Source organism: Gadus morhua, chromosome 7 (assembly GCF_902167405.1).
Source record: "Gadus morhua chromosome 7, gadMor3.0, whole genome shotgun sequence".
NCBI lineage: Eukaryota > Metazoa > Chordata > Actinopteri > Gadiformes > Gadidae > Gadus > Gadus morhua.
In genome coordinates this window covers 16,480,787-16,508,660 of record NC_044054.1, presented here as the reverse complement: position 1 = coordinate 16,508,660, position 27,874 = coordinate 16,480,787, and the positions used below count along the sequence as shown (strand labels likewise).

General features: G+C 44.2%; 2 protein-coding genes across 4 annotated transcripts; one reads left to right on the top strand and one right to left on the bottom strand.

Moving 5' to 3' along the window:
* Window positions 1-47: 47 nt before the first annotated feature.
* Window positions 48-11,661, top strand: LOC115546632 (pterin-4-alpha-carbinolamine dehydratase 2). The gene is made up of 4 exons (XM_030360258.1): window positions 48-207; window positions 865-996; window positions 8,792-8,872; window positions 11,210-11,661. The coding sequence occupies exons 1-4, from the start codon at window positions 121-123 to the stop codon at window positions 11,303-11,305; spliced, it is 396 nt and encodes a 131-aa protein (XP_030216118.1). The 5' UTR covers window positions 48-120; the 3' UTR covers window positions 11,306-11,661.
* A 7,551-nt stretch (window positions 11,662-19,212) lies between these two features.
* pitx1 (paired-like homeodomain 1) lies at window positions 19,213-27,874 on the bottom strand. 3 transcript variants are annotated; one of them, XM_030360245.1, is made up of 6 exons: window positions 27,671-27,874; window positions 26,761-26,815; window positions 23,056-23,211; window positions 21,840-22,042; window positions 19,949-20,542; window positions 19,213-19,554 (listed from the first exon to the last, which is right to left on the bottom strand). In XM_030360245.1, exons 2-5 carry the CDS (start codon window positions 26,804-26,806, stop codon window positions 19,994-19,996), a joined length of 954 nt encoding a protein of 317 aa, XP_030216105.1. In that variant the 5' UTR covers window positions 26,807-26,815; window positions 27,671-27,874; the 3' UTR covers window positions 19,213-19,554; window positions 19,949-19,993. The 3 variants fall into 3 exon arrangements, with proteins under 3 accessions (XP_030216105.1, XP_030216104.1, XP_030216106.1); XM_030360244.1 differs by having other exon boundaries at window positions 19,213-20,542; window positions 27,671-27,872; XM_030360246.1 differs by lacking the exon at window positions 23,056-23,211 and having other exon boundaries at window positions 19,213-20,542; window positions 27,671-27,872.

The following is a 27,874-nucleotide window of genomic DNA, read 5'->3' as shown; positions in this document are numbered from 1 at the left end:
TTAATTAAAAGAGACCCTACTTTCCAAAGCGTATTTTAATCAGGCAATATCCTGAACGCCTATGATCTCAAGCATACGCTAGAACCAGAAGTGTTGACCACCACAGCGTTTGAAGGGCTCATGTTTAGCTTTGGCATTAAGAGTGTGTCCTGGAGGGTTTCTAGGCTGGGGAGCCTCCTACCAACGATATCAAGACATTCTAACATGGTGAGAGAGAACTCGGGTTACCGTGCGTTGGTAGCGTCCAACTCTTATCTGTTGCAGTGGCGCATACTGCAACACATGTCCATATTTCATTGCGTAAACCTCGGCCCATAGCTCGACGGTTATGAACGACTATGATTAACCTTTGGTAAAGTGAAGACGTCACCGGCGCATTACTGTATACCTACCGTATTAAATTGAACCATGAACCAGAACGACTTAGACGACTTCTTGTTAGTGAGACACTGCCCCCCTGCGGACATCTGGTAGAATGTTATGGCATTCTGCTGCACGCATCCTGGATGTATTATAAGAACACACATTTAACACGCACAACATATAGACTGAGTGGAATGTAGCATGCCTGCTTCAACCTCCTACATTAGCAACGTGAATATATGGTGAAGAAATAAATAATAGATTGAAGTCTAAATAAAAAAAGCATCTTCTATTATTATCATTGTAGTCAAATGTGTAGTTCACACATACAATTTAGACCGAACTGTTCCAAGATAAAACAATGCGAGTCAATAGTGTCATAATATGTTATGGTTATTATAATTACTACTGCCTGTTGTGTCAACACCATGTTATAACCAGTGTAAGACAGTTGTTCATAATAATTACATTTATTCATGCATTCTCGTACTATGTCGCCAGGCCTCGGAGTCCCACTGGCTCACGCCAGCAGACCGAGAGCAGTCGGTGATGGAGCTGAGGGCAACCGGCTGGGCGGAGGTGGAGACCCGGGACGCCATCTACAAAGAGCTGCGATTCAAGAGCTTCAACCAGGTGTGTGTGTGTGTGTGTGTGTGTGTGTGTGTGTGTGTGTGTGTGTGTGTGTGTGTGTGTGTGTGTGTGTGTGTGTGTGTGTGTGTGTGTGTGTGTGTGTGTGTGTGTGTGTTCTATCCTTTAGAATCTGATACTGCATCCACCACTGTTCACATAAACAAAATACACGTGCACCAGTATGTTTTTACAAGCTGCTAAAATTCCTTTAGATTATTTTTATTTTAGTCTGGTTTAATTTAATTTATCTGCAAACTTACTTGCTTTTATAAAAGGAAATCAAATTGCTCGTACTTTAATTTGAAAATTTAAGAGCAACAAGCCTAACACAGGCAACATTCCCTTGGTAACGTATGTCATAGTATTTGTATAACGTATTTATTAATTTATTCCCGTTTGTAGCTATTATTAAAGTAATTGAAGTTTGTTCTGGAGATCCCTCTTGAGCTTCAAAGCGGAGAGAGTCTGGTTTCTGTGAAACGAAGCAACCCATTCACATGGAACCAGTAAGCAGCGTGCTCAGGGGTCTGCGTAGACTGCACCTTCCCAAGGCTGCTTAGCGGCCCCTCTAGTTGTTTTAGACCCCAACAAACTCTGTTTTTACACTTTCCCTCTGTTTGAAGAGGTGGGCGGCGCTGCGACGGGCTCCATGTGGTCCCCCGGCTCCAGCCCCTCTCCTCTTACCCACTGTGTCAGGCCCTATTAGGCTGAGGAATGCCAGGCCCCCAGTTGGCAGCAATTGGGGTTTCGATCAAAATGATTTCTTTTGCAAACAATGAAATTGGTTAAAATGTTTCATCTGGTTGACAGAAACCACTAACCACCTCGTCATTAGGGTTGGGTTTTTTATGTGTATTTGCCACTCTCCTTTACCCTGTCCCCTGCTTCTCTTTGTTTCTCTCTCTCTCCGTCGCTGTGTACTTGTCAATCCCGTTCTTTTTTTCTGATCTTGTGGCCCAATGTGGGGCTCACATTGCAGTGTTCCTTCTTACTGCTTATGTCTGTCTGTGTGTGTGTCTGTCTTTCTGGCTGTCTCTCTATATTAGATTTTTTTTGTGTGCACACACATTTGTTTTTAAGCTGTTTAGCAAATTGTTAATCCATTCCTTTCATATTTGGATTTAAATGCCCTTACTAGAGGGAAAACATTAGCAGTGGCCTGCTGGTTTTAGTACTTATCAGCGATTGGCTTTGGAGAGATTTAATCTTAATTCCCTAATTGGACTAATTTGGGTTTTGTTAAGGGGTGCATTCTCAATTGTGACCTGCAGGGGGTGGAAGAACTGCACTCATGGATGGCCAAAGGCCTCAGTGGAATATTATTTATCTATATATAAAAAAATGTTTTTTTACATTCTATGGCACAGCTACACAAGGGCCCCCCAGTTAAAGATGCCAGTGGGCCAGAAGGAGAACATGATAGTTTCATACACATTTTTTTAGTTTACTTCATTTCTTTGAGCACTGCAAGTGGAAAGTGTTGTGATGTTGTAATGTTGTAACATCCAACACAGTAATTGATCTGTGGCAGTACGGGCACACACTGTGTCCCTGTCTGAGCCGTCCGGGAGCGCCATGGTTCCTCATCAACAACGCGGATACTAAATCGGGTTTGAAGGGTTCAATCCCTTCTCCGGAGCCCCTTTGGTCCATCAGAATTCCGGCAATCACATGTGCAAACGAGCCTGCTGTACAGTCTATTTCCTCTGGTTCTAATGCTTTGATTTCTATTTTATTTGTTTTCACCTCCCTATGTCTCGGTGTTGGTGTCATAGAAACAATAATAGGGGAGAATTTTTTCTTTTGATGTTGTTTACGCACAAACCTTAATGTCTCGGTTATTAGGATGCCGACCATCTGCTTCACGTTTTGCAGAGAGGAGCACAAATTCTCGTGTGGCACGAAGCGTCAAAACTAAAGATGGTGTGTGCTGCTCAGAGGTTAGCTGCTCGCTGCACCACCACAGCTTTTGCAACACTTGCTGAGCTCGATGACTCAATGACTCCCCCCCCCCCCACCATTAAGACTTCCAATGTTACCCCCCCGGCAAATATATACCAAAATGGACTCCTGAGTGTCAAGCCATCCTCCCCCACGGTTCAACTTTTAAATAAAGTTTTCAACCACGGGTTACCCAGTTGTCTTCATAAGAGGCTCAGGCGCAAGATATTAACCAGATGTCAAGTTCAAATCAAACATACAAATAACAGTCACTCGGCCAGATCTGGTCAGAGGGTAGTCTCTTGGGAAAGGTTATATAACCGTTTCTTGAGTGGGACTCCACATGTAACTGTCATGGACCATGTCAGATGCCTTTGTCTTCCAGTCACCTGTCCTTACTGATCTACTTAAATAGGGGCCACGTTTGATCATTCAGACGTTGCCCCTCTTCTGAACGTACACTACGGCCTATATCTGGGTGAATGCTGTGCATCAACATAATACAGCTGTCTGCATGGCCGGGATGCAGATGAATGACGTTGTCACGTTCAACAAACGTCCATAGTCGGAATTGTGCAAAATAATGATAATGAAGATAATGGCCTACAGCTCATTGCTAACTTCTACCCTCGTGTTTAAGATGAGAGAGTACAAATAGAAGTGTGTGTTGTTAGAAATGGTGCTGCATGTGTCGGACATCATGTCTTGAACTGGATTGGAACCAGGGTCCGTCGTGCTGGGGGGGTTTAAAGCGCCCTGGGGGCCCGCCGCAGGGAGCACGGTGTGAACGCTGCTCTCTTAGAGACGTGGCTTTCGGATCAAATTGGGCTTCTATTCTACGCTTTTTTCTTCACAGACTTTCACACCATTGTAAAATAAAATAAACATAATAAACACTGAATTGATTAAAACAATCTTTAAAAAGGTTTTTCCTCATCAAATGGCACGTGACGTCAGTTTGGTTGTCTGCGTATTATTGGATGCATTACTAAAACTATCTTTGTATTTTAGTTCTTTACTTATGTCACCAAATAATGGTCAATGATGTAATACCCAGCCCTTTTCCCCAGGGGGACAAGCTTTATAACTGCTCTGTTTACATATAACCCACCTTCCCTGGTGTACCTACGGTCCATTGGTCTAGGCTGACACCCCTCCCATGTTGTCATGGCTCTCCTTCCTCGTTCAGCAGACACAGCCTGGCTCTCAAGCCCTGCTCGTTCTCTCTCGTTATACGCTGTGCCCTGCTTTTGTTCGACACGTTGTTTTACAAGTAAAAACTGAGCCCCTGGATAAACTAACCTCTTAAAGGCCATCTTTGTTTCCCCATATGCACACAGGCACACCAATACACACATCTGCACACAGACACTAGGACTCGCGCGCGTGCACACGCACACACACACACACACACACACACACACACACACACACACACACACACACACACACACACACACACACACACACACACACACTCTGTCGGCACTTACAGAATTACACGCAACAACTGTGCTTGTCGGAGCTCAAAGGACATCCAGACACTTGCATGCCAAGGACTTCCATGCATGCATGTTCATGTACACACGCTCGCACACACACACACACACACACACACACACACACACACACACACACACACACACACACACACACACACACACACACACACAGACAAATACACACCTTATCCCATCGGCAGAGTGCGCAGTTAATCGGATCAGCGGTGTTTGGTTCCTCGCTGTCCTCTGACTGGGCCGTTCCCTGAGAACCCCCGGTCGTCCCACCAATGACGTGGTCCCGGGCCGCCGCCGAGGGCTAGCCAGCCAGGACACGGCTGCTCACACAATCTGGGAGATGTCAAAGCCTCTCCTTTTTAACTCCCCCCGTGTCTTGTTAAGCCCCTGGTGTCTCCCCCTGCGGTGGTTTGCTGGTGGCGGTGGCATGTCCTCATCGTCATTGTCCACAAGGTGCCTGTTAGACTGCAAGGTCCTCCCTGCACCTCCGTCTGAGCCAAACCTTCAGGGTCCTTTGACCCCCGTTATCACAGAACCAGCTAATGAATGAATTCATGGCACTCATAAAGGACCCGTGCGGCAGCCAAAGCCCCCGCGTCCCCAATCAGTCGAGGCCGAGAACAACACACCCCGGGTGGCCTCCGTCACCGACACGAGTCGGGGTCTGAGCATCAAAGTGAACCGTTTGGGGTTGTTTTTCACCTCGGATCCAAGTTGGAAATGTAAACGGGGGGGGGGGGGGGGGAAGATGTGAGCCAGCGAGCGGAGAAGGCATGCATGCATTGCGAACACGCAATTGTGACACCCTCCGTCGGCTCCATGGAATAAGTGAGCAGCAGCCCCCCTCGGTGAGACCCAGACATGTGATCTCGGGCCTCCAGTTACATGTTGGCTTGCTCTGTGGCGGGTAGAGGGGTTGTGGCTTGTCGGGGGTGGAGGGGTGTTTTGGGGGTGAGTGTGTGTGTCTGTGTGTGGGGGGGGGGAATCATCAGCCAGCTGAAGACATCTGGAGTGCCGCCTTGGCAGCACGAGCGATATGAAATGTAAGAGGTGTGGACGCCATCATCATCACCATCATCATCACCATCATCATCACCATCTCCATCACCCTCCTGATTGCCACCACAGTGGGATTCGGGCCGTCTTGCCTTTCAGTGCAGACAGCAGCCAACCGCTTTGCCCGGGATGACGGCTCTCGCAGGATAACTCGCTGGCGAGCGCGCTGCGGTGGCGTGGAGCGCAGAGCTGCGGCGGGCGCCCGGTGGGGGGAGTGTGTGCGAGTGCACGGATGCAGGTGCATCTTCTGACTGATGCTGTGCGTTTCTTTGGTGTGTCTGTGCGTGCGCGTGCTAGCGCAATTTATTATTGTATCTGTGAAGGAATTCAGTTGCACGTGCATGTGTGCGTGTGCGGTTGGTGTGCGTGCGTGCGTGCGTATGGTGTGCGTGCGTTTATGCGTACCTGTGCGTGTGTGTCATGGCGTGCTTGGGTACGTGTGGGCGGTTGGTGTGAAATGCGTGCGCGTGTATGGCGTGCGTGCGTGCGTGCGTGTGTGTGCGTGCGTGCCAGAGGCTAGTCCGAGTAGACACAATCTGCATGCACTTAGCTCTGGCAAGGCGGAGTAGGCGTCTGTAAGCCCCCGGCCTGCGCGGCGGTGGAAAGGCGATCTGTAAATAACACACACATGTATTTCAGACCAAGGCCTGGGCTCCAGCCCTGCGCCACAAGCAGAGAGAGAGACGTCTAAATAGTCCCGTCCAAAGTTATATGACAATCATTCCATAATAGCAGAAAATGGCCCCTGTGAAAGCAGCGTGTGTGGGGCGGGGGGGGGGGGGGGGGGGGGGCGGGGGGGGGGGGGGGGGGTGTATCAGTGGTCTCCAGGCGGGTGTTTGTGATTATTTGAGATGGGGCTCTGTGAAACGTCAAGTCAAATTAACCCACTTTGACAGCTAAAGCAGCTCGGGCCAGTCAGGCAGGATGGTAAGGCTGACATGGCATAAAGCGGGCCGGCCGAGGGTAGCTGACTGACTGGTTGTCTGGTTGTCTGGTTGGCTCTGCATTTATTTGACTATTTGTCTCTTTTTCCGGTTTGGCATTGATTTGACTGGCTGTTGTGCTGATTGGGTGTCGAGCTGACTTGCTCTTTCGCTGGCTGGACATTTAGCAGACAAGTCGGTTTCCTGGCTGACTGAGGGGTTGACTGACTTTTTGAGAATCTTGAGTTTATAACTGTGGAGGCTGGTTTGCTGCCTGGGTGTATAACTGAGGAGGGTGGATGGCTGACTCTATATCTGAGGAGGATTGTTGGTTTGCTGGCTGTATACATGAAGAGGCTGGCTGGCTGTTTACCTGAGGAGGCTGGCTGACTTGGTGAATAAAGCAGGCTTGTCTGACCTGTGGCCTGGGAGGTGTGAGCCTCACAATACAGCCGTGTAAACAAAGAGGCTTGATAAGAGTCCTTGACCCCCGCTGACTTCAGGCTGCTTTATTTCCTCCGATGTCCCAAGTGGAGGGCAGCTGACCTGCAGGTGACACCCTCATCCAGGCAGGACTTTGACCCGGGTCCACTCCCGGAAACAGGGGTTTAAAAGGCTTTCAAATCAGAAACCAATGCTTGGTTACACATGCATAGACCTCCGCCTTTTGGGTGGGGAAATGGTGTCGGCGTGTCTTTATGAGCGTGGTGCGCGCGGAACGGCTGCGCGCGGAACGTCTGCGCGCGGAACGTCGCTAAAACTTAGTTTGTCGAGCGGTTAATTTACGGAACCATCTAAATAACGAAAACATTTGTTTTTGCTATAAATGTATTCTTTGATTAGTTCCTTATTGGTTTTCTGTATTTATATATATTTAATATACATTTTGTTAGAGTGTGTGTGTGTGTGTGTGTGTGTGTGTGTGTGTGTGTGTGTGTGTGTGTGTGTGTGTGTGTGTGTGTGTGTGTGTGTGTGTGTGTGTGCGTGCCTCTGTGTAGGCTGAACCGTGTGTCTTGTGTTTCACATTCCATTCCCGTCCAGTTTACACTCCGTGCGTCGCTCCGTTTAAACATCTCCCGGCCGGCCCGGACGGCTCGGGGAGAGCTTCTATAAACGGAAGGTGAATGTGACGCTTCGTGTTTTTTCTTTCCGCAAGATTGGACTAATAGCGGACTAATAGTGTAGGCCAAGGCAGTAATGAATAGTGTAGGCCAAGGCAGTAATGAACTCAACAGTCAAACACAACTGCATATTTTGGCATTAGGAATCCATTTATTCTTCCAATGGAATATAAAATAGTAATATTCCTCATGACATTTTATAAAGGTAAAGGTAAAGAAACCAATAGAGAATCACAAAGGGTATTCGGGGGTGAGAAAAATATTATTCTCTTGAAAGTGACGGAGTACATTCTGAATTTATTCTACATTAATGGCCTACGCTATTCTGTAAAACATGATGGTTTAAACTGTCAATAATGAGACAAATGATCAGCACCTCTAGTTGAGGAACAGTGTTATACGCTCCCTAAAACCTAAACCTGTCATTAACGGCACCCATTATCTGGCACGCGCTCAAAAACCTTGCACAAATAAACCGAGAGAGAGAGAGAGCGAGAGTCTACGCCTACACCTGACATGACAAGCAGCTTATTGCAGCCCTCATTAGAGCCAATGGGAGTTGAGAATAAGCAGGCTGCCACGGCCCTCAAATTGGTGCCAGTGGAGGTCAAGTTGCAGGAATATGACAATTACTTAAATTGATCAGGTGCTCGTTTCCTTGATAACCAATTTGATCGGAGCCCACGATCGTGTTACACGCGAGGGTTTCCGACCAAACGGGAGGTCCCCAGAAAATTGGTTACAACCATGTAACAACACGCTTAAAGGACGCCACGCAATTTCCTCCTGCAGACTAATTCTGTTGGAGAAAGTTCCAGGAACGGGTTGAGCGCATGGGCAGTGACAGCCTGTAAACAATGGCGGTTCAATTGATTTAATTAGGAAGAGAGGATGTATTCAGAGGCTTAATTGAGATTGCAGTGGGAAATTGCCCTGGAATTACTCGACCTACTCGCTAGCTGCAGTTCCCCCCCCCGTGTGCATGACGAGGGAGTTGAAGCCTCCGCTTTAGATGACTACAATAATGCGCGTGGTGCACGTGGCGCGCGTCGCTAAATCTCTCCCATTTGGTTGATTTGTACATTAATGGAACCGTCAGAAATGTGCTTCATTATTTTTAACTTTTAATATCGAAATGTACCCTTGATGCCTTCCTTATTAGCTCGTTATATCAATATTTTTTATATTAATTTCATTATTGTGTGCGTATTTAATTCAAATTAATTCTTCTTTTTAACAGGCGTTTGGTTTCATGACGAGAGTGGCCCTCCAAGCTGAGAAGATGAACCATCACCCTGAGTGGTTTAACGTCTATAATAAGGTAAGGATGTAGGCTGGTTTAACTCTATAATAAGGTAGGGATGTAGGGTGGTTTAATGTATATAATAAGGTAGGGATGTAGGCTGGTTTAACTCTATAATAAGGTAGGGATGTAGGCTGGTTTAACTCTATAGTTAGGGATGTAGGCTGGTTTAATTCTATAATAAGGTAAGGATGTAGGCTGGTTTAATTCTATAATAAGGTAAGGATGTAGGCTCGTTTAATGTTTATAATAAGGTAAGGATGTAGGCTGGTCCATAAGCTTATCTCTTGCAGTTCTATGTAATATTTATGAATTTGTATTCAGAAATGGAACATGAAACGTTAGCCTATATTATGTATAGTCCTTTTTCCATCAAAAAGATAATGCGCTTTAAAATGATGCGCATCAAAAGTTAGTGCGACATATGTGATCGAAAAAGGGTTATATCGCTCTAACGCCGATTTTGTCGCACTAAGTTAATTCGCTCTGCAGAGGTGGTTTTGGGAAAGTTCTAGCGACATAAAAGTAATGGAAAACGGCTGAAGCGATATAGAATGTCGCGCATGCGCATTGTTGATGGCAAATCATCTAGCGGGTCAGAAAAATGCGCTTCAACACGGGGCATTGTGACACAATTTTAATTCGCTATGATCATTCTGTCGATGGAAAACCGTTCAGGCGCTTCTTGTGTCGCTACAAATTAATTCGCTTTAAGAGTTAATTCGCTTGAAAATCTGATGGAAAAAGGACTTATACATATGATTTATTATTATTTGTACAAGTAATTGTAGAGATTAAATAACAATATGTATTATAATGACGCATTGAAAACGAAGGTGCTCTATACGGATTATATTCTAGTTAGTATAGTTACAGAGGCAGACTCTAAAGTCTAAAAACCACCACACAGACACAGACACACAGACACACAGAGAAGAAAGACAGACACACAGACACACTGAGGACAGACACACAGAGACAAAGAGGACAGACACACAGATACACAGACACACTGAGGACAGACACTGATACACAGACACTGAGAACAGACACACAACATACAGACACACAACACACACAGAGACAGTGAGGACAGAAGGATCTTCCGTGTGAAATACGGAGAGAGAAGGAGGCTTACAGCTGGCGGACCGACCAAAACGTAGCAACTGCCGAAGAGCAGTAGCTTAAACAAGTAATCCCATCATATTGCTTGTGAAAAGCTCTGCAAAATATGCCCCCCCCCCCCCCCCCCCCCCCGGACACCCACACCCACACACGCCTACACATACATTCACACACAACCCACATGTTAGCACGCATGGCACGGACATGGATCCAACTCAGACTGGAACACAGTTCCCACCTCAGCAGTGAAACGTTGGCAGATCTGAGAACTGCTGTCGGAAACCCAGCCGACATCCACAAGGCGGTCGCCTCTGGGCTGCCGAGGGGTGCGGTAGGGCTTCTGCTGCTGGAAGAATGCTCTGCCTAATCCTTCATTAACACACTGAATGAGGAGGGTGCCCCCGTTGGCTCTCTCTCTGGCTCACTCTCTCTGGCTCTCTCTCTGGCCCTCTCTCTGGCCCTCTCTCTGGCCCTCTCTCTCTGGCCCTCTCTCTGGCTCTCTCTCTGACTCTCTCTCTCTGGCTCACTCTCTCTGGCCCTCTCTCTCTGGTTCTCTCTCTGGCTCTCTCTCTGGCCCTCTCTCTCTGGCTCTCTCTCTGGCTCTCTCTCTTGCTCTCTCCTGCTCTCTCTGACACCCCAACGGTCTCTAAATGAGCTGAAGAGCTCCTCTCCTGTGGGGCTTGGTTCGTTCTTTCTGTTCTGTGTTGTTCTTCTTTGCTACTTTGTATTCTAACTCTGCTGTACTTGCCTTGAACGGAATGCATATTAGGTACAGCTTCTACGTATATGTGATACATGTACATATGATTAAAGATAGTCTGGTTTGTGATTCCCAGGGACGTTTAGCTGTATGTCTCCTAATCAGCAGCAGCCTAGAGCTCTTCAAAAGGTCAAACTGAACCGACGACAGCAGACGGCAACAATAAACAGACCATTTAAATGGAGATTTCAGAACCAAACGGGAGATTGGGTTTTCAATACAATGTGACGCTGCGGGAGATATATAACTTCTAGAAATATTACGAAACAACTACAATATTGCGATCAGTGAATGATTCAAAGGCTAATGAATGATTCAAGTTCAATGGGTTGGTGATAAAAGATGCAAAATTCAAGTTGCAGATATAAATTGTGGATAAGCAGTAGCTTTGATGTATAGCTACAAAAAGAAGTACAAGCTCCTCTGATTATCATTTGCTTCCAACGTTGGGTCTCAACGTTCTCCCGCAGGTCCAGATCACGCTGACGACCCATGACTGCGGAGGGCTTTCTAAACGCGATATCAAAATGGCCAAGTTTATTGACAAAACCAGTATAAATTGCTAATAAAGTTGCTATTTGTATTACATGGTTATCTTATTGTTAGTAATTGGCAAACTAAACTATATATCTTTATCACTGAAGACCTTTATCTTAACAAAACCAGTTGATTTAGAGAAACAAATGTCCCTGGGTTGCCTGGGTTTAATCTTCAGACACCTAGAAGTTCATTGTTTTGAATAAAATAACTTAATTGAAGTTGAAAACATCAATAGCGCAGGTTTTGAAAAATGTTGTGGGTCTTTTGTAAGATTCTGCTATATGATTTATTCGATAAAAAATATTTGAAATATTTTCATTGCATTTGTTGAATACTGTTTTTGTTATGGAATTAAAAAATTAAATACTTTCTGCAATTCAAATTCCATTGTCTCACTAAATATGATGGGTTTCTGCTTATTGTGGTGAAAGAAAAACAACATTTTCGTGCAAAGGAATTTGGAAAAGAACGACTTGGAGATAACGTTGTGTTCTATAAATAATTATTTATAATCCTTTTCATTTGTAATTTGTTTTTAACATAAAACACACGTGAACATAAAAAACATTTGGTTGTAAATTGGACTTAGATATCAGAGATAGATATCAGCTTTCTAATATAAGGGTAAGGATCCGGTCAATAAGAAGGTGGGGTTGGGAAAGCAAGGCATTCTGGGAACTTCGTCCAGACAAGTTCCTTCTATTTGCACCGGTGACATTGCTTTTTATTATGCGTTCGTCATACTCAGCATTCTCTAATGTTTAATTTAAAATGTGTAATCAGAACAAAGTATTAACGACGATGCCGCGATGCATATGAAGCTCCTGATGTCGACTGGTTCAGAAGTTAAGACCTAGCTCCAAAGTGATTCAGCAGACCCCTCGTCTTCCTTCTGACAACTTTGGATCAAACCCAGCAGGGACGGGGTCAGAGAGAGGGAGGTGGTTCTTCAGATTTACGGTCTGGTCCGGGGAGGAGACAGATGTGGCTGTAGCAGTTTTTATGAAACTGATGCATGAGGTGAAACTCTGTGATACTATTTACATATTGGACACTTCAATTAAATTAAAAAAAATGCTTGTAGGGGATAACGAAACATATTTGTTCTGAATAGTGTGTGATCCTGCCCCATTGCATATCTGGTATAAAACTGAGCAGTTTCTAGAAAAGATTTTTACCAAGCGCTACTAGGTTTGGTGGCGGAATAGCTCCTGAAATACAGCCGAACGGAAAGATCAAGGACAAATGTGGAGATGAGCAGCAGACTTCACTTTCACGGAACATGTGAAACACAAACAGTCATACGAAGCATAGAAGCTAATGTTGATATATGTCAGAGAACATGGAGGATCCTTGAACCTTTGACCCCCTTATCTATCTGTCTTTCTGGGAACGTCATGAACCAAATGAGACAGTTGTTGGATCTGTTCTCTATTAGATAGTACTCAGACAAGCCCTGGGTCTTTCTTCTCCAACATTTAACCCAAGGCTGGGATTTAGAACTAGATAATTCCTCTCTATCGTTCAGCGTGTGAGTGTCTGTCTTAATGGTGGCCTGTCTGTCACATGCTTCACTGATGTCCTGTCTACATGGACTATGTGTCCGGACGCCTTCGCCATGACCATGTCTCCCTGTGGCACTACCTATAGAAAAGATAATTACAAACCTCAATCAACCAACTGACTGGCCTGAGGCTTATGTTATGCTGTTTGGATCATTATGTTTTGATCAGACACGACCACCACATCTCCGTCCCGACCTTCCTCTGCCTGCCGTGATGTCTTGGTGTACACAGTTCCTGAATGAGAGCCAGCAGGGCCCGGCCAGATGTGTACCCTTCCTGGAGGTAATTGGGCTCAGCTGATGACCAGAGGTTGCAGACACAATGTGCCCTGCCCTCCCGTTAAGCTACAGCACTCTGTGCTGTGGACCCCTGGCTCCCTAATCTGTTTCCAACTCTACCTGCCATATCTGCATCGCAGGCATTCCACGCCTGGCCCATGAGTAGTAGGGTGGGGGGGGGGGGGGGGGGGGTGGAGGAGAGAGAGAGAGAGAGAGAGAGAGAGAGAGAGAGAGAGAGAGAGAGAGAGAGAGAGAGAGAGAGAGAGAGAGAGAGAGAGAGAGAGAGAGAGAGAGAGAGAGAGAGAGAGAGAGAGAGAAGCAAGAGCGAGAGCAATAAATGAGGACATGTTGAATAGGAAACGTGAGTGCTTGGGGGGGGCATCTCCAAGATAAACCAGGAGCAAATGGTGGAGAGGAAGAGAGTGGAGAATGGATGAGGGGAGAGACAGGCGAGACAGAGGGCAGCTGGGGGAGTTCACAATGGCTTTTCCCCTTTATATTTATACCTTGAGATGGAACAATAATAACTCTCCTGCCGCTTCTGAGAGTGACAGAAGGGGAACGAGAGAGAGAGAGATTGAGAGAGAGAGAGAAACACACAGATACACACACACACACGTACACACATAGTACAAGGACAGGCGTTCATTTCAGAGACAAGAGAAAGGCATGTAGAGAGAGATGCAGTCTTTCTGTTTGAGTTTTTTCCCTCCTCTGTGACTGCTGAGTGTGCGTGATAGCAAGCGATATTTCTCCTGTAGCGTGCTAACAGTAGTTCCACTCCCCTCGCGTGCAGGGGAGAACCACTTGATACCAGCTGATGATAGTAAATACAAGATAAGAAGGTCAAAGAAGTCAGTGCGTTATGATGAATGTGTGTGTGTGTGTGTGTGTGTGTGTGTGTGTGTGTGTGTGTGTGTGTGTGTGTGTGTGTGAGAGTGTGTGTGTGTGTGTGTGTGTGTGTGTGTGTGTGTGTGTGTGTGTGTGTGTGTGTGTGTGTGTGTGTGTGTGTGTGTGTGTGTGTGAGAGTGTGTGTGTGTGTGTGTGTGTGTGTGTGTGTGTGTGTGTGTGTGTGTGTGTGTGTGTGTGTGTGTGTGTGTGTGTGTGTGTGTGTGTGTGTGTGTGTGTGCGTCTAGGCCAGGGTGTATGCAGTGGTAATATGCAGTGTGTACTGGTGAATGTTGGATCTAGATAATAATAATAATCTATAATATGAGAATAATTAATGCAGACTCGCTGTTTTGAAGGGCATGAATAATAAATGAATAGTGAAATGCCTGGGTAGCCCTGCCCATTCTTCCGGCGAATTGAGTTCGCCCTGCACAAGGGTCTGGAAAAGAGCAATACATTTATTTCTGCTTCCGATACGTTTTTAAGGGAGCCTATCGCCAGGCTGGCTTTTCCCCTTGGTGCGCTATTGGCTGGTTTAACACAATGATGACAGGGAAGAGACGGCAAGTGTAAAGAGTCAGTTGAACTAGGCCCATTGATCACTCTTCTTGTGCTGAAGAAAATGACGGCAGCTTCCCCAGACCAACGTGCAATCTACGATTGGCTTGGTCTGGTAATAGCCAGGCCAAGTGAAATGCTGATTAAGTACAAAATAATCACACAGACTACAGAAGCCTACAACGTTAACAAACCTCATTCTAATTATTATTTGTATGTCCTTCTATAAGTAAACCATACAGGGCATTTAAAGAGGTTTATAAAAGTGAAGCATATAGGGCATTGATGCATATGGAGGTTTTCAGAAGTATCATAGAACAAGGAGTATTAAAGTCAAATAGGTACCAGTAATAAGAAGAAGGCTTTTTTCTTCATCCTTTCTTTCCACCAGGATTTTCTCTGTGTAGTCATATGTGGTTTCACGCAGGGTCCAGGAGATCCAGCGAGAGAATACCATGTTGTAGGTAGCACAGCAAGAAGGTCCTTGGTTCAAATCCCCTGCATAGGGAGTTAGCACAATCTTCTCAGGGTCAGGCATTTTAGGTTTTCCTCCTAGCTCGCCCAAATACATGCAGGTTAGTGAGATAGATAGTAGCAGGTAGCATTGTAGTTTGTGGAATGTATCATGTTAGGGATAGTAACAAGCAAGTAGCATCTTAGGGTTATTGGCAAGTATTAGCATGTTAGGGTTAGTGGCAAGTAGCATGTTAGGGATAGTAGCAAGTAGCATGTTAGGCTAAGAAGCAAGTAGCATGTTAGGGGTAGTAGCGGGTAGCATGTTAGGGCAAGTAGAAAGTAGTATGTTAGGGTCAGTAGCAAGCATGTTATGGTTGGTAGCTAGTACCATGTAGGGCTAGTAGCCTGTTAGGGATAGTAGCAAGTAGCATTTTGGGTTAATAGCAAACAGCATGTTATGGGTATATGCAGGTAGCATGTAAGGGTAAATAGAAAGTAGCATGTTAGGATCACTAGAAAAGTAGCATGTAGGCCAGCAAGAAGCATGCTCGGGGTAGTAGCAAGTAGCACGTTAGGACCCATAGCAAGTAGCATGTAAGGGTTAGTACTAAGTAGCATGTTGGGTAAGCAGCAAGAGTCATGCTATGGTCAGTAGCAAGCTGCTGATAAAAAAGTGCAGTGTCCAGTCGAGGCTGATGAGGTCACCATTAGGGTACATTTACTTTTAAAGCAAATCCCTTCCCATCTTATCTCATTCGATAATAAATATTTGCTAGAAATAGCTTCTTGGACAGATAGGAAAAAAGAGAGGGTTTAAATAAAGTGGGAGGAGATTTGTTAAGACACCTAACTGTTAGTTTGGAACTACATCATCATACTGGTTAGTTTGGTTAGTATTTGATTAAATATTCAACCAAAATGCAAATCTCCATAAACCGTATTATTGCATAAGTCGCTAGGGTACATGCTATGGGTTTAAATATTAAGTATGAAAGAAGTCGCCTTCTATATTAAAATAAGTATGACATGCAATACTACAGTTGACCGTTGCTGGTACTGTACTCCTTGAGCATACAATCCTTTGGTACTTCTGAAAGTGCCATGATGCTAGATTCAACATGGCCGCTAATCCTAAAATGACCGTTTTCTCAGGACGTGTATACATCATTACAGTAATTTATACTGTTGAATTCGGGCCTGCATCAGCATGCACGAAGCGGTCCAACAAGTGCTCATTGGGCTACTCACAATCCACCATCAGCAGCTAGTTGCAGTAACTAGGCTACCGTCACTAGGATACCATAACCAGGCTACCTTAATCAGGCTACCGTAACCAGGCTACTTCAAAACCATAACATTTGCAGTTGTCTTCACATTCATTATTTTGGTCATCCATTATACTGTATGATTAAAAACATTGTCAATTTCTTAATCTTATTCTTGAACCTCTCCAAGGTTTTACTAACAGCCAAGAGGAGCATTGCTTTTGCTATCAAGGAGTTCAAGAAAAAGACTAAATATTTGCTTTGGACTGAAGGGCAACCTTTTTAGGAGGTGAGAACTTGTATACTATGCATATTAGGAGCAGCAATAGATAAGACAGGATTTACAAGACCTTCTGCCATCTTGGGTATCACTTTAAAACTAGCCCTATACAGTCAGTGAATAACAGTTGCATATTATAGTGATCTTGTAAAGTTATAACCCAATTCTAGTTTTTATGGTTATTATTACAGGGTCTTGCCGAATGCTTCATTGTATTTACACACCCAAACACACGCACACACACACACACACACACACACACACACACACACACACACACACACACACACACACACACACACACACACACACACACACACACACACACACACACACGAACAGAGACACACAGAGACACACAGAGACACACAGAAACACACACAAACACATACACACACACACACACACACACACACACACACACACACACACACACACACACACACATACACACACACACACACACACACACACACACACACACACACACACACACACACACACACACACACACACACTTACAAACACACACTGACATACAAACACACACACACACACACACACACACACACACACACACACACACACACACACACACACACACACACACACACACACACACACACACACACACACACACACACACACATATTTTGGGATATTGTTCATAGATTCATGAATCAGTTATTATAATATAAATAATAATTATATATATATATATATATATATATATATATATATATATATATATATATATATATATATATATATATATATATATATATAATATTATAATTGCTAATATTACTATCACTATTATTATTATAAATATTATGATTATTACTATTTTATTTTATGTTTTCTAAAGCTCAGCATATGAATGTACATCCACAAATTCCAAATGCTTTGCCAATGGGGCAATCCCATAGTTGTATTCATTATAAAACATTCATTGACATAAAAATACGTCTACCTATTCGTAGCTTTTTCAAATACTATATCCCTCCATGGTTCAGGCTGGGAGGCATTTTCTTTTAGATTATATTTTTCGATTGTCCGAGTGAATTGATGTAGGCCTATCTTTTCAAGATAATAAACAAATTAGATAATTAAATATATCAATGTCAATTAGGATATGGTCTGTCGGTTCTTCACTTTTGGAAGGTCTGGATAATTTCTCTCTTACGGCTTATTGCGGATAAATGTTGCTGATTTGTCTCGCGAGAGGACACCAGCAGGTTGGAAGTCTGTTTTTACTCAAGTTGGGAAAGTTTGGCAGTTTGGCAGATTTTTCCGTAATATGTCTTACTCTTCTTCTGTCTGGGTCTTAACTATTCGAGCTTTTATTGAGATTGTGTTTATTCATTAATAATGTTTGAGTGAATAACATGAGTTTTTCTGTGAATTATATCCTAGTGTTGTAGGCTACGTGTCTGTGGGATTGCGTGTGCGTTCGTGTGAGAGTTTGGATTCGGGCTTGAACCCAACCTGGTACGTTTGGTTCCACTTATAACGTACCCAAAGTGGTCTTTGTCTAATTAGTTTAGACAGAGCTGTTGATTAACTAGATCGATGCGTTTTCGCTCTATTGTCTTTTTTAGGCTTCTAAACAAGTTATTATTATGATCTATTCTGTTAACCACTAAATATATGTAAACTTTACCTTTTATATATAATTTTGTGATTCTGCATTTGTCCCCGCCGCCCATCCCCCCCGCCCCCTGTCAGGGACCTGTAGGCCTGTAGCAGTACGAGGTTTTTACCAGTAGGCCTACAGAATATGAGCTATTTAGCAGTACAGTATCTGAAATATTCACCAGTACAGTGAGCTGTTCACCAGTACAGTATTTGAGCTGTTTAGCAGTACATATAAGCTGTGGATCAAAATGATCCAGGAGCTGATTGCCTTTTGATCTGCTTCTTAACTGATTAGCAGCGCAGGGCAAACAGCCTCACTAGATATGGGATTACTTTCACGACAAGTGCGATACTGTTATAACAAAAAGGTAAATAAATAGAAGGTTTAAATTCTAATTTTCCATATGATCTAAATTGTATAAAAGGTGTCTTCTATAGGCCTATGCAATAACAACATAAATGGCTCGCTATTTTAGTCAATTTAGGTGCGTGCTGGTACTGCGACCCCGAATATCTCTCTCATTTAGGGAATTGTATTGGCCAAGCGAAATTGTAACCTAATTTATATTAACCGTCTTTAATTGATATTAACCAATTCCCTAATTGATATGAACCGTCCCTTATTGATATGAACCGTCTCTAATTGATATGAACCTTCCCTAATAACCGTCCCTATTTTATATGAACCGTCTCTAATTGAGATGAACCGCCTCTAATAACTCTTTGTGGATGGATCATGGATCAGGATGGATCAAACCCGAATGGGGTTGAATCGCCGTTCCGTCGGCAGGCAAGCATGCAAATAACAAACAATATTGTCATAGGCCTATTAAATACGTAGTCCCAGAGATAATCCAAACTTTACGCGGTTAGATTTAGCCCGAGGCTTCTGTTTCTTTACAGAAAGTCGCGTGAATAACGTATATCAGGCCTCTATAAAGGAACTGATGTTCATGATCATATACGAAACGGGCCTAATTCGAAATCAGTGAGAAAATATGCTTCAAAATAAACCCATATTTTTTTAGTTTATTCAAACAAACATAACCATAAACACGCGGAGACTTTGCATCACCTTTGGAGGCTAGTAGGCTATAGACTAAAGAAACTACTTCTGCAAGTTTTACATTATTAACAATTTGTACATAAACACGTTGCACTCAATTTAAACATGCGTGGTTTTTCTATTTCAATAAACAAGGAGAACAAAATTTCTTCAGCGAAACAACAACAACAACAACAACAACAACAACAACAACAACTAGGCAATAAACATGAAAGTCTTGAACGGGACGCAAAGGATTAAACGGGCCCCTGGCACCCCTGCATAGAAGATCGGCAGGCCTAAAACACATAAAGCGGTATAATAAGAGTCATTTCACTATGTACAATATAGAGCTTTCTTCTTTGACCGGGTCCAGATTAGTGTTGTGTTTGCGTTAAACTTTAAAGTTTTCTCTTCCTAATCCGAGTGATGCGCCACAACATGTTCACATGGCGGCGCGTCTCCAAAGCGCGCAATCGAATAATAGCACAGACATCCCTTTGTCTGATTTTTTGTTATGCCACGTATGTACAATGTAACACGTCTTCATCACTTAAAAAAAAATGGGCATTTAAATTGCTGTGCAAATTACTGGTAAACACATACAACCCGCATAATCCATTTTGAAAAATTTAGGATTGCAACTAATCCAGTTTAGCTGAATTTTTTTTCCCAATCCAAAAGTAGGCTTACGTCGTGTCCGCTCATCGTGGGGTTTTCACCGGGCCTGTTGACCCGTCAACTGTTGTATTGACAGGCGTTCAGACTAGAGCCCGGGCTTTGTAACCCGCTGTATCCGAAGGTCGGATGCTGCTTGGATTTCAGTCTCAGGGTCGCCAGGCTGGAGTTACACGTGTCTCTGTACACACTGTACGGGGACCCGGGGGGCCCATACGGGCACGCCGACGAGGACATGGCCGTGTTGATCGTGGACGTGCCGATGCCATTGAGATTGCTGATGTTGTTCAGGCCGGCGGTGGGCATCCCCGGGACCCCCGAGTGGCCCATGCCGGATGCCATCGTCATGGATGAGATGGAGTTGGGCGCTGAGAACATGGACTGCGTGGTCAGGGGGCTCATGGAGTTGAAAAAGGTGAAGTTCTTGGTGGACAGGGGCGCCGGGGTGAGCCCCTTGTTGGTCCAGTTGTTGTAGGTGTAGGCCGGGTACATGTCGTCGTAGGGCTGCATGAGACCGCTGAACTGCGGCAGATAACTGTTTTTGCACAGGTCCATCTGCTGGTTGCGCTCCCGCTTGCGCCATTTCGCTCTTCGGTTTTTAAACCAAACCTGAGGATAAATAGATAAAGATAAAGTCAGAATAGACAAAATAAATCTATGGATTGTTTCGTCGCTTGTATCAGCGTTTCTCAAGGCCGAATTATATTACGGTTTTAGGTATTTTATAATATTGCCAATGCCGTCGATTATGTGTGGCTTGAAAATAGGCCTATTTCGAGCAACAGAAAAAAAATAAAGAAATAATACATTTGTATTTTTTTATTCCAGCTACAGGCTACAGCTAAACAAATTAAATCGCATTTTTGGAAGGATTTAATGTAGAGCGTTTTACAAACGAATTATTTTGCAATTGTGGACTAAACATCGTGCTCTCAAACTAAGACTCAAACTAAGACTTTTATAATGATCTGCTTCGCACTGTTTTACATAAAGAACAATAATGCAGTCAAATCATAGCTGTAACCAATCCAGACTCACTGCATATTATTGTTCTTAATCATAGTAAACCAGATGGCTCAAAGAGGAATTTCACACCTTATTGCATCTTAATAATGGAGGGTTGTTGTAAATTAGGCATTTATTTAGAAAAAAATCTCCTTCATTTATTGATTAATTATGTCTTATTTCAAAATGAACTGAAACGCATGTTATATGATCTCTGGGAAATAAAGAATTAGGCTTATTGTTAATTGGTTATAGGAAATATACCACTGTAATTTACCACTGTAATATAGGCCTACCACTGTAATATACAACTGTAATATACCATGGTAATATACCACTGTTTTTTACCAGTGTAAAATACCACTGTTGTAGTGACAAGAAACTAAGAGTTTCCGTCATGTTAAGAACAGGTTTGAGTAGGCCAGCAGCAACAGTTTTTTATGTCTTGTTTATTTAAACTAGAAAAAATGAATAGTTGAAGGGAAACCATCCTTCATTCGCAGATAGGCTACGCAGTGTCACAACATGACCCCAGACCCCATATAACATGAGTTTTATTGCTTATCATCTTTGGTCTCAAGCCCCGAGGTCACAGCCAATTCACGACGATTGCAATAACACATTTAATTAAACAATTTAAGTTTAAATTAATGCCGATATAATCTCATTGTGCTGATAGAATAGGGCGATACATTTTACCAATTAATCCCCCAATTAAATTTCGTTATTCTCAATAAATTCCAAGGGACATACATTAGTGTAGGCTACCTGTTCACTTCTGCTCTCTTCTGCTCTCTTTGATGTGATAAGTAAAAAAAGTAATTAATTTCGATAAATCTATTGATTTAAATATGAATATATTTAAATCAATAGATTTATTAATGTGTTTTAGGAGCCTTACCCGGACCCGGGCCTCGGTGAGGTTGGTCCACACGGCGATCTCCTCCCGGGTGCTCATGTCCGGGTAGCGGTTCCTCTGGAAGGTGGCCTCCAACTCCTGCAGCTGCTGGCTCGTGAAGTGCGTCCGCTGCCGCCGCTGCTTCTTCTTCTTGGGGTCATCGGTGGTCCCGTCGTCGCTGCGGTGCTCCACGATCCTCTCTTTCTCTGTCGAGGCGTTAGGAAAAGAGGAACGCATGAAAACACAGATGAGGAACAAGTTGGAACAAAATTATCGGTTTATATATGGATGTAGATGTATATATGGATGGATATATGGATATATATATATATATATATATGCAGACTAAACGTATGAGGGGTCAGGAGACCTTAAGGGAAAATAATCCGACCTAAAATAAGGCCTTCAGGTCCCACTCCTCGTTTTAGAATAAGCATGCCATTCTCAGATCTGAGTTGTTTAGCTCTAATTAAACGAAGGCCTTCTAAGCCAAACCCAGCATACTCATAATATTCTGCTATGTAATTTGAAACATTTCAGACATTCCTTTCGTCTCAATATCCTCAACCATATAAAACAAAAGCTTATATTTGCCAAAATCTTTATATAGTCACAGATTACATACAACCAGCCCGTGATAATGCAATAAGTAGCATGAGCTGTCTGTCCATCCGGACTAACACACATCCAGCTGTCTGACCATCCAGACCGTAACCCATCCAGCTGTCAGTCCGTCCAGAGAATAACACATGCAGGCCCTATGTGTGACAAACAGCCTGAGATCACGGCCGATGCGGCTTGCAGAATAAAAACGTCCCTCCGTATTTCCCTGGAAAGGCAGATGAATGAAAGGTTCTCCTCAGATCAACATCTAGGTCTTCTCTAGATGTTTACTCATCAGCTGACAGAAAACAACAACTACTTCCGCTCTGGTTGACAGACCCGGGTACTCTGCCAAGTTACTTCACGTACGCACAAATCCAACATTTACATAAGTGGGTCATTAAGTGGGCTATGAAGTGGGTCTGAGGGTCCCTGGGACCCGGGGGTCGGCCTGCCACGTGCAGCCCAATGCTCACGGTCTCATTTAGGTGCCACTCTCGAGCTACACTTTTAAACCCCGGGGAAGCCTCTCTTCTGACACAGGAAAGATACCAACACCCAAATGAATACAGAGGAGAGAGCGGGGGACGGTGAAGCTCCGATGCGGCTCAGGTACCTGCTGCCAGCTCGGTGTCTGACGACTCGCTGCTGGAGTTCTCTAAGATCGCCCGCGCGCTGCTCGAACCTCTCGGCGGCATTAGAAAGGTGGAGGCCGCGTCGCGCGCCGGCGGGGGTCTCGCGGCCTCGGCGATTCTGTCCAAATTCATTCCACCTTGAGGGAAATGGTGCGCATAAAAAAGGAAAGGGAGTGTGTCAGGCTTCGCGTAGCGGCGACGCTGTGGTAATTCAAAGGGCTGGCGAGTGTGAGCCGATTCATGAGCAAAAATAAAGGAGGTCGGTGGTTCTCGACAAGAATGTAACGTCCTCGGAAGAAGAAGAACAGCCCCTCTGGTTGGATAAGGGAGGCCCGTGTGCTCCTAGTGTCCGCTTAGAGAAATATGACCAGTGTGAACAAAGCTGCTCTCGCTCTCTCTCCTAGAGAGAAGACACACCCCTCCGGTTGGGTTCACCTCCCTGACATGAGAGCAGGACCCGCCCACCATGGGGGTTCGGGAGTCGAGAGGAGAAAAGCGCAATTTGGGGGCGCGGCGAATGGTGCCTCACGGGAGCGTGCAAGGCAGCGTTGGACTCGCGTTTAAGAGGAAAGCGAGGGGTCACTTCTCCGTGGAGGGGGTCACTTCTCCGTGCAGGAGGGGGGGTCACTTCTCCGTGCAGGTATGTTCAACATTGGTTTCGTGCAGTGCGACGCAGCGGCCAGCTGCGCGCTTCTATAAACACTGGTACACAATGTGTGTGTCTCGGATGGGTCTGCTGAGCTGAATAAACATTTGCCATTCAGGCGCAGTTTCTTTTTCCATCACTGCGCATGATATTAGCGCTATTATGGCTATTTGTATGAATGAAAGGCATTGTAAATGCTCACTCCATGGTTTTCTCCGACGTCGGCCCACAGTATTAGGATATATAGCCTATATATATATATATATATATATATATATATATATATATATATATATATATATATATACTCTGAGTGTTTTGAATGGAATTCCTGCTGTTTGGACTGAACTCACTCCACGCGTTGTTGAATTTTGGTTGAATAACCAAATCAGATAGTCTTCTTTGACGGATAAGCCATTTAATTGATGGCTTATGTTATGACATACGGTGATGCTGTTATACATTATAGTTGAATTGATATATCTGAAACCTGTCATTGGTCTAGATAGTTACAATACATTAGATAAACGAATGCGCTGAGGGTGACGTCAGCCGCTATCAGCGTCATTGGGGCGCTTTGCTCTAACCATCTGAAGAAAGGTCTTTATGTTTCAAAATCTTTCTTCTTAAATTCCTCAAATGAGCTTTGTTCAAACACAAGGCTACTAAAGCCTGAAACCCAGCGGCTCCTTGTAAAGAAATAGCTGTACGTTATTATTTTTACTATTAACAGGCTCAGCCTAATATTAGTTTTCGACGGTTGTTGAAATTATTTAAATTAGAATGATCGAACATTCCCGTGCTACGGATTCCCGTGCTACTATATATATATGGAGTTGTATTTACACGGGGTGCTGTTATAAACCTGAAGCATGTGTAGACCTGCTCGGCCACAGTAACGCGCCTCGGACTCGGGCCTTTGTGCCGTCTAACTTAAGCCGGTCACAGGCGCCAGTGCTCAGTAGTCTTTGTATGACGGGTACTTTTGACAGGAGACCCCGTCCGACCGGAAAGCTCCCCGAAGGCCCTTTCCGAACACATTCTGTGCAGCCTCTAAGCAATTATTTGCTTGCCCCTTTTCCTCAGAGCGATTCTCCCAGCGATCGGAGAAATAGTGTGCCATCTCTGAACATGTAGGTTCTTGAGGGAACCGAGCGCGTTCACAGGCGCCAGATAAATATTATAATATAGTATAACCTTCAAGGATATGTCTTCCTCTAATTCCGTATAAAGAGATCTAACGACACCGGCTTAATTATGGCATAATTAAGTTCGACTAGCCTAGGGTTTAACACTGACACGCACCAAGAAAACCCTGATGCTGGAGCTTTCTCCGAGTTTGGCGCAGAGGAGTTCATTACACCACCACTTCTCAATCTGGATGGCTCAGACATCTACCTGAGTAACTCCACGAATCCACAGCGCCAGCCTCGCTTTATGGTGACATGTATGAGGGCTAATGAGTAAACTGAAGGACACGGTCCTCAGGGGTCATCGAGTGTGGTCAGCAGGTGGAGGACCTGACCCGCCCAAGCTGATGGTGCTGCTAGGCGGATGACAGACCGGTGAAGGGTCGCTGTTTGGGAGTAGGCCTACTTGGTGAATCATTCAAGGCCGTGTCAACAAGATGGGGTCAACAAGGTGTTTGGCTTCAAAATAAATTGAGTTTGTTGTAGTTAAACTTACAACTCGAGGCTGATTCGCGGTTTGGTGTATATTGTAGTAGACCTCGTAATGAAGCTGAACGACGAGGCGTCCTTTGCTAAAACATTGGCCTGCATGTCATACTGCAATCGTGGGGCCACAGGTTTCGCGTGTGACGGATGATCCAAAAGCCTTTTCATCCGGCAGGATGGCTGAAAGGCCAGTGGCAACACAAACACTTATTTAAACCTGAAAATAAACTCCTCGGACTTATTTTGCTATAAAGGAAACACACACAGACCGGTGCAGCCCTGTCGTGTTTTCCCACTGACACCCACGGTGGCCAATTGAACCTCAAAGCCTTTAGAAAGCCACAAAAACATCGAAAATTAAAGCTGGTCTGCACATAGGCCTCCAAAGAAACGAAAGACGTGGGCATATAGATGTAAGTGGATATGTGGTAACTGGAGAAGGACAGGGATAATAGCGTTATTGCCTTGGTGATTCCTTTGCTGCTCTATAGTGGATACTTGGTCAAAGGCCTGCAATGCTCAGTTTAAAAAAAACAACAACTAAGCAACAACAACATCCAAATAACAATTTCCCCCTAAACAATTAAAACGGATCCAGAATTGCCATCAAATGGGCTGGCAATACAATTAATAGAGAGGGACACGTTGGACAATTTTTTCACGGGCACTGGTAGGCCTAGGCCTATATGAATAAAAACATAAGTCAGGCTGCCTTCAAATGACCCCCAACCACAAACGTAGGCCCTTAGAAACTATTTAGACCGCTTCCTATCTCCCGATGATAAAAAACGCTTTGAATTGGAGAACATGAATTTCAATCAACCTTTTAGGGCTTTAATTTGAACCTCAATGTTATAAACTTCACCATCAAGCTTTCAGACTTAGGAAAGCGCTTAAAAAAAGGAGCAAAACAAATGCGTTCTTGTGGATTGTAGGCCTAATTATTTAAGGTTCAGTTCCTTTAAGTCTACAGATTCAAATACTTTTATTTTAATTTATCTGTACTTTCATAGGCATCACTATGAATTGCAACATGGCCTTATCGCATGAATGCACACGAGGGATGCAATACTTATATGTTATGCTGAAAAAAGTATAAGAAAAGTTAACGAAAAGTTATCCTTAAACCCAGTCATTCAAAATGTTGAAAATAGCCTATCTAATGGGAAATTGGTGGTTGCCATCTTGTCTATTGTTAATTTATTGAAATAAATAACGCATTCATTCAACTTTAATGGCTAAATAAAATTTGTTTCCTAGAATCATGTAGCTCATTTACAAATTATAAGATTGTAACACACAGTCTTTGATGCGGGCTAAATGTTCGGGCAGTAATACAGAATCAATATAATAAAAATGCCTACCTGGGTCTCCGCAAGAGACTGCATTCTTCGTCAGATTCAGTTCCATTCCAGTTGACTATGAATAAAATGAAACAATCTGCATTAGAAAACATTTGTAATATTTGAACACACTATGGTTTGCGTGAGGTAAAAAGGCTATTCAGGTCAGTGTTGACTTCTGATCAGTATAGCCCGATCCATCAATAACCTCGCCTGATTCCTTGACAGAGCCTCCCAAATGGTTTCCTCATTCTTACGGATATGATCTTTTAACCCCCAGCCTGCGAGCCTCTTTCCCCGTCAGTATAAACCATGCCAGCAGTGTATATTTCGCCATGCATAATGCAGACTACACACATAACCTACATAACCCCGCGTCCTGCAGGAATCGACCTCACTTTGTCCACAATACATTTGGACATCATTTCGCTGGTTTGTAGGCCGATCACAAGAGTCCAGGCACTAAAACATTGGCCTTCCTCCACCTTCTCATTTGGCCCTTGAATAAGAGTGTCCGGCAGAACCCAGACATCACGGAGACACACGACCACCTTTCATTTGACGGAAAGAAATCACGCATCAATTTGTGTTTTTGCCCCTCTATGTGTGATACACCGCCACACACAGCCCATCAACTGGTGAATACAGGTGGTCTTAACTTTATGATGTCTGTGGGTTATGTCCAACGCGCTATGGACGCGACTGTGATGTGGAACAAGCACAGAAAATAAAATAACCGACCCGCGATCCATACAAAGATCTAAATCGAGGTAGGCCTATTATAAATGCTTAGCCAAGCTTTGGTTATGAAACAAAAGCATCACAGTGAAGGAGCCTACAGACGGTCGTCCTGACGACGCGTCAGTCAGATTGCACTTAAAATCGCAGAACATGTCCAAAGAAAAGGATCCAGGTCCGCGTTAACACTCACCGGTCGGTCCCCAGCGTACAGGCCTGATAATGAGTAAAGTCTCAGAGTCTCCCCATGCAGGTGCTGTTGAATAAATCCACGTTTGGCGTCGGCTTCATGTGTTGTGTCCACCCGATAATGGAGGCTGCAGTGTTCGCCTCTGCGCAGCGCTGCCTCGCTTTTCTTCTGCAGGCTCCTGCTCACCTCGTGGTGACGTCACCACTC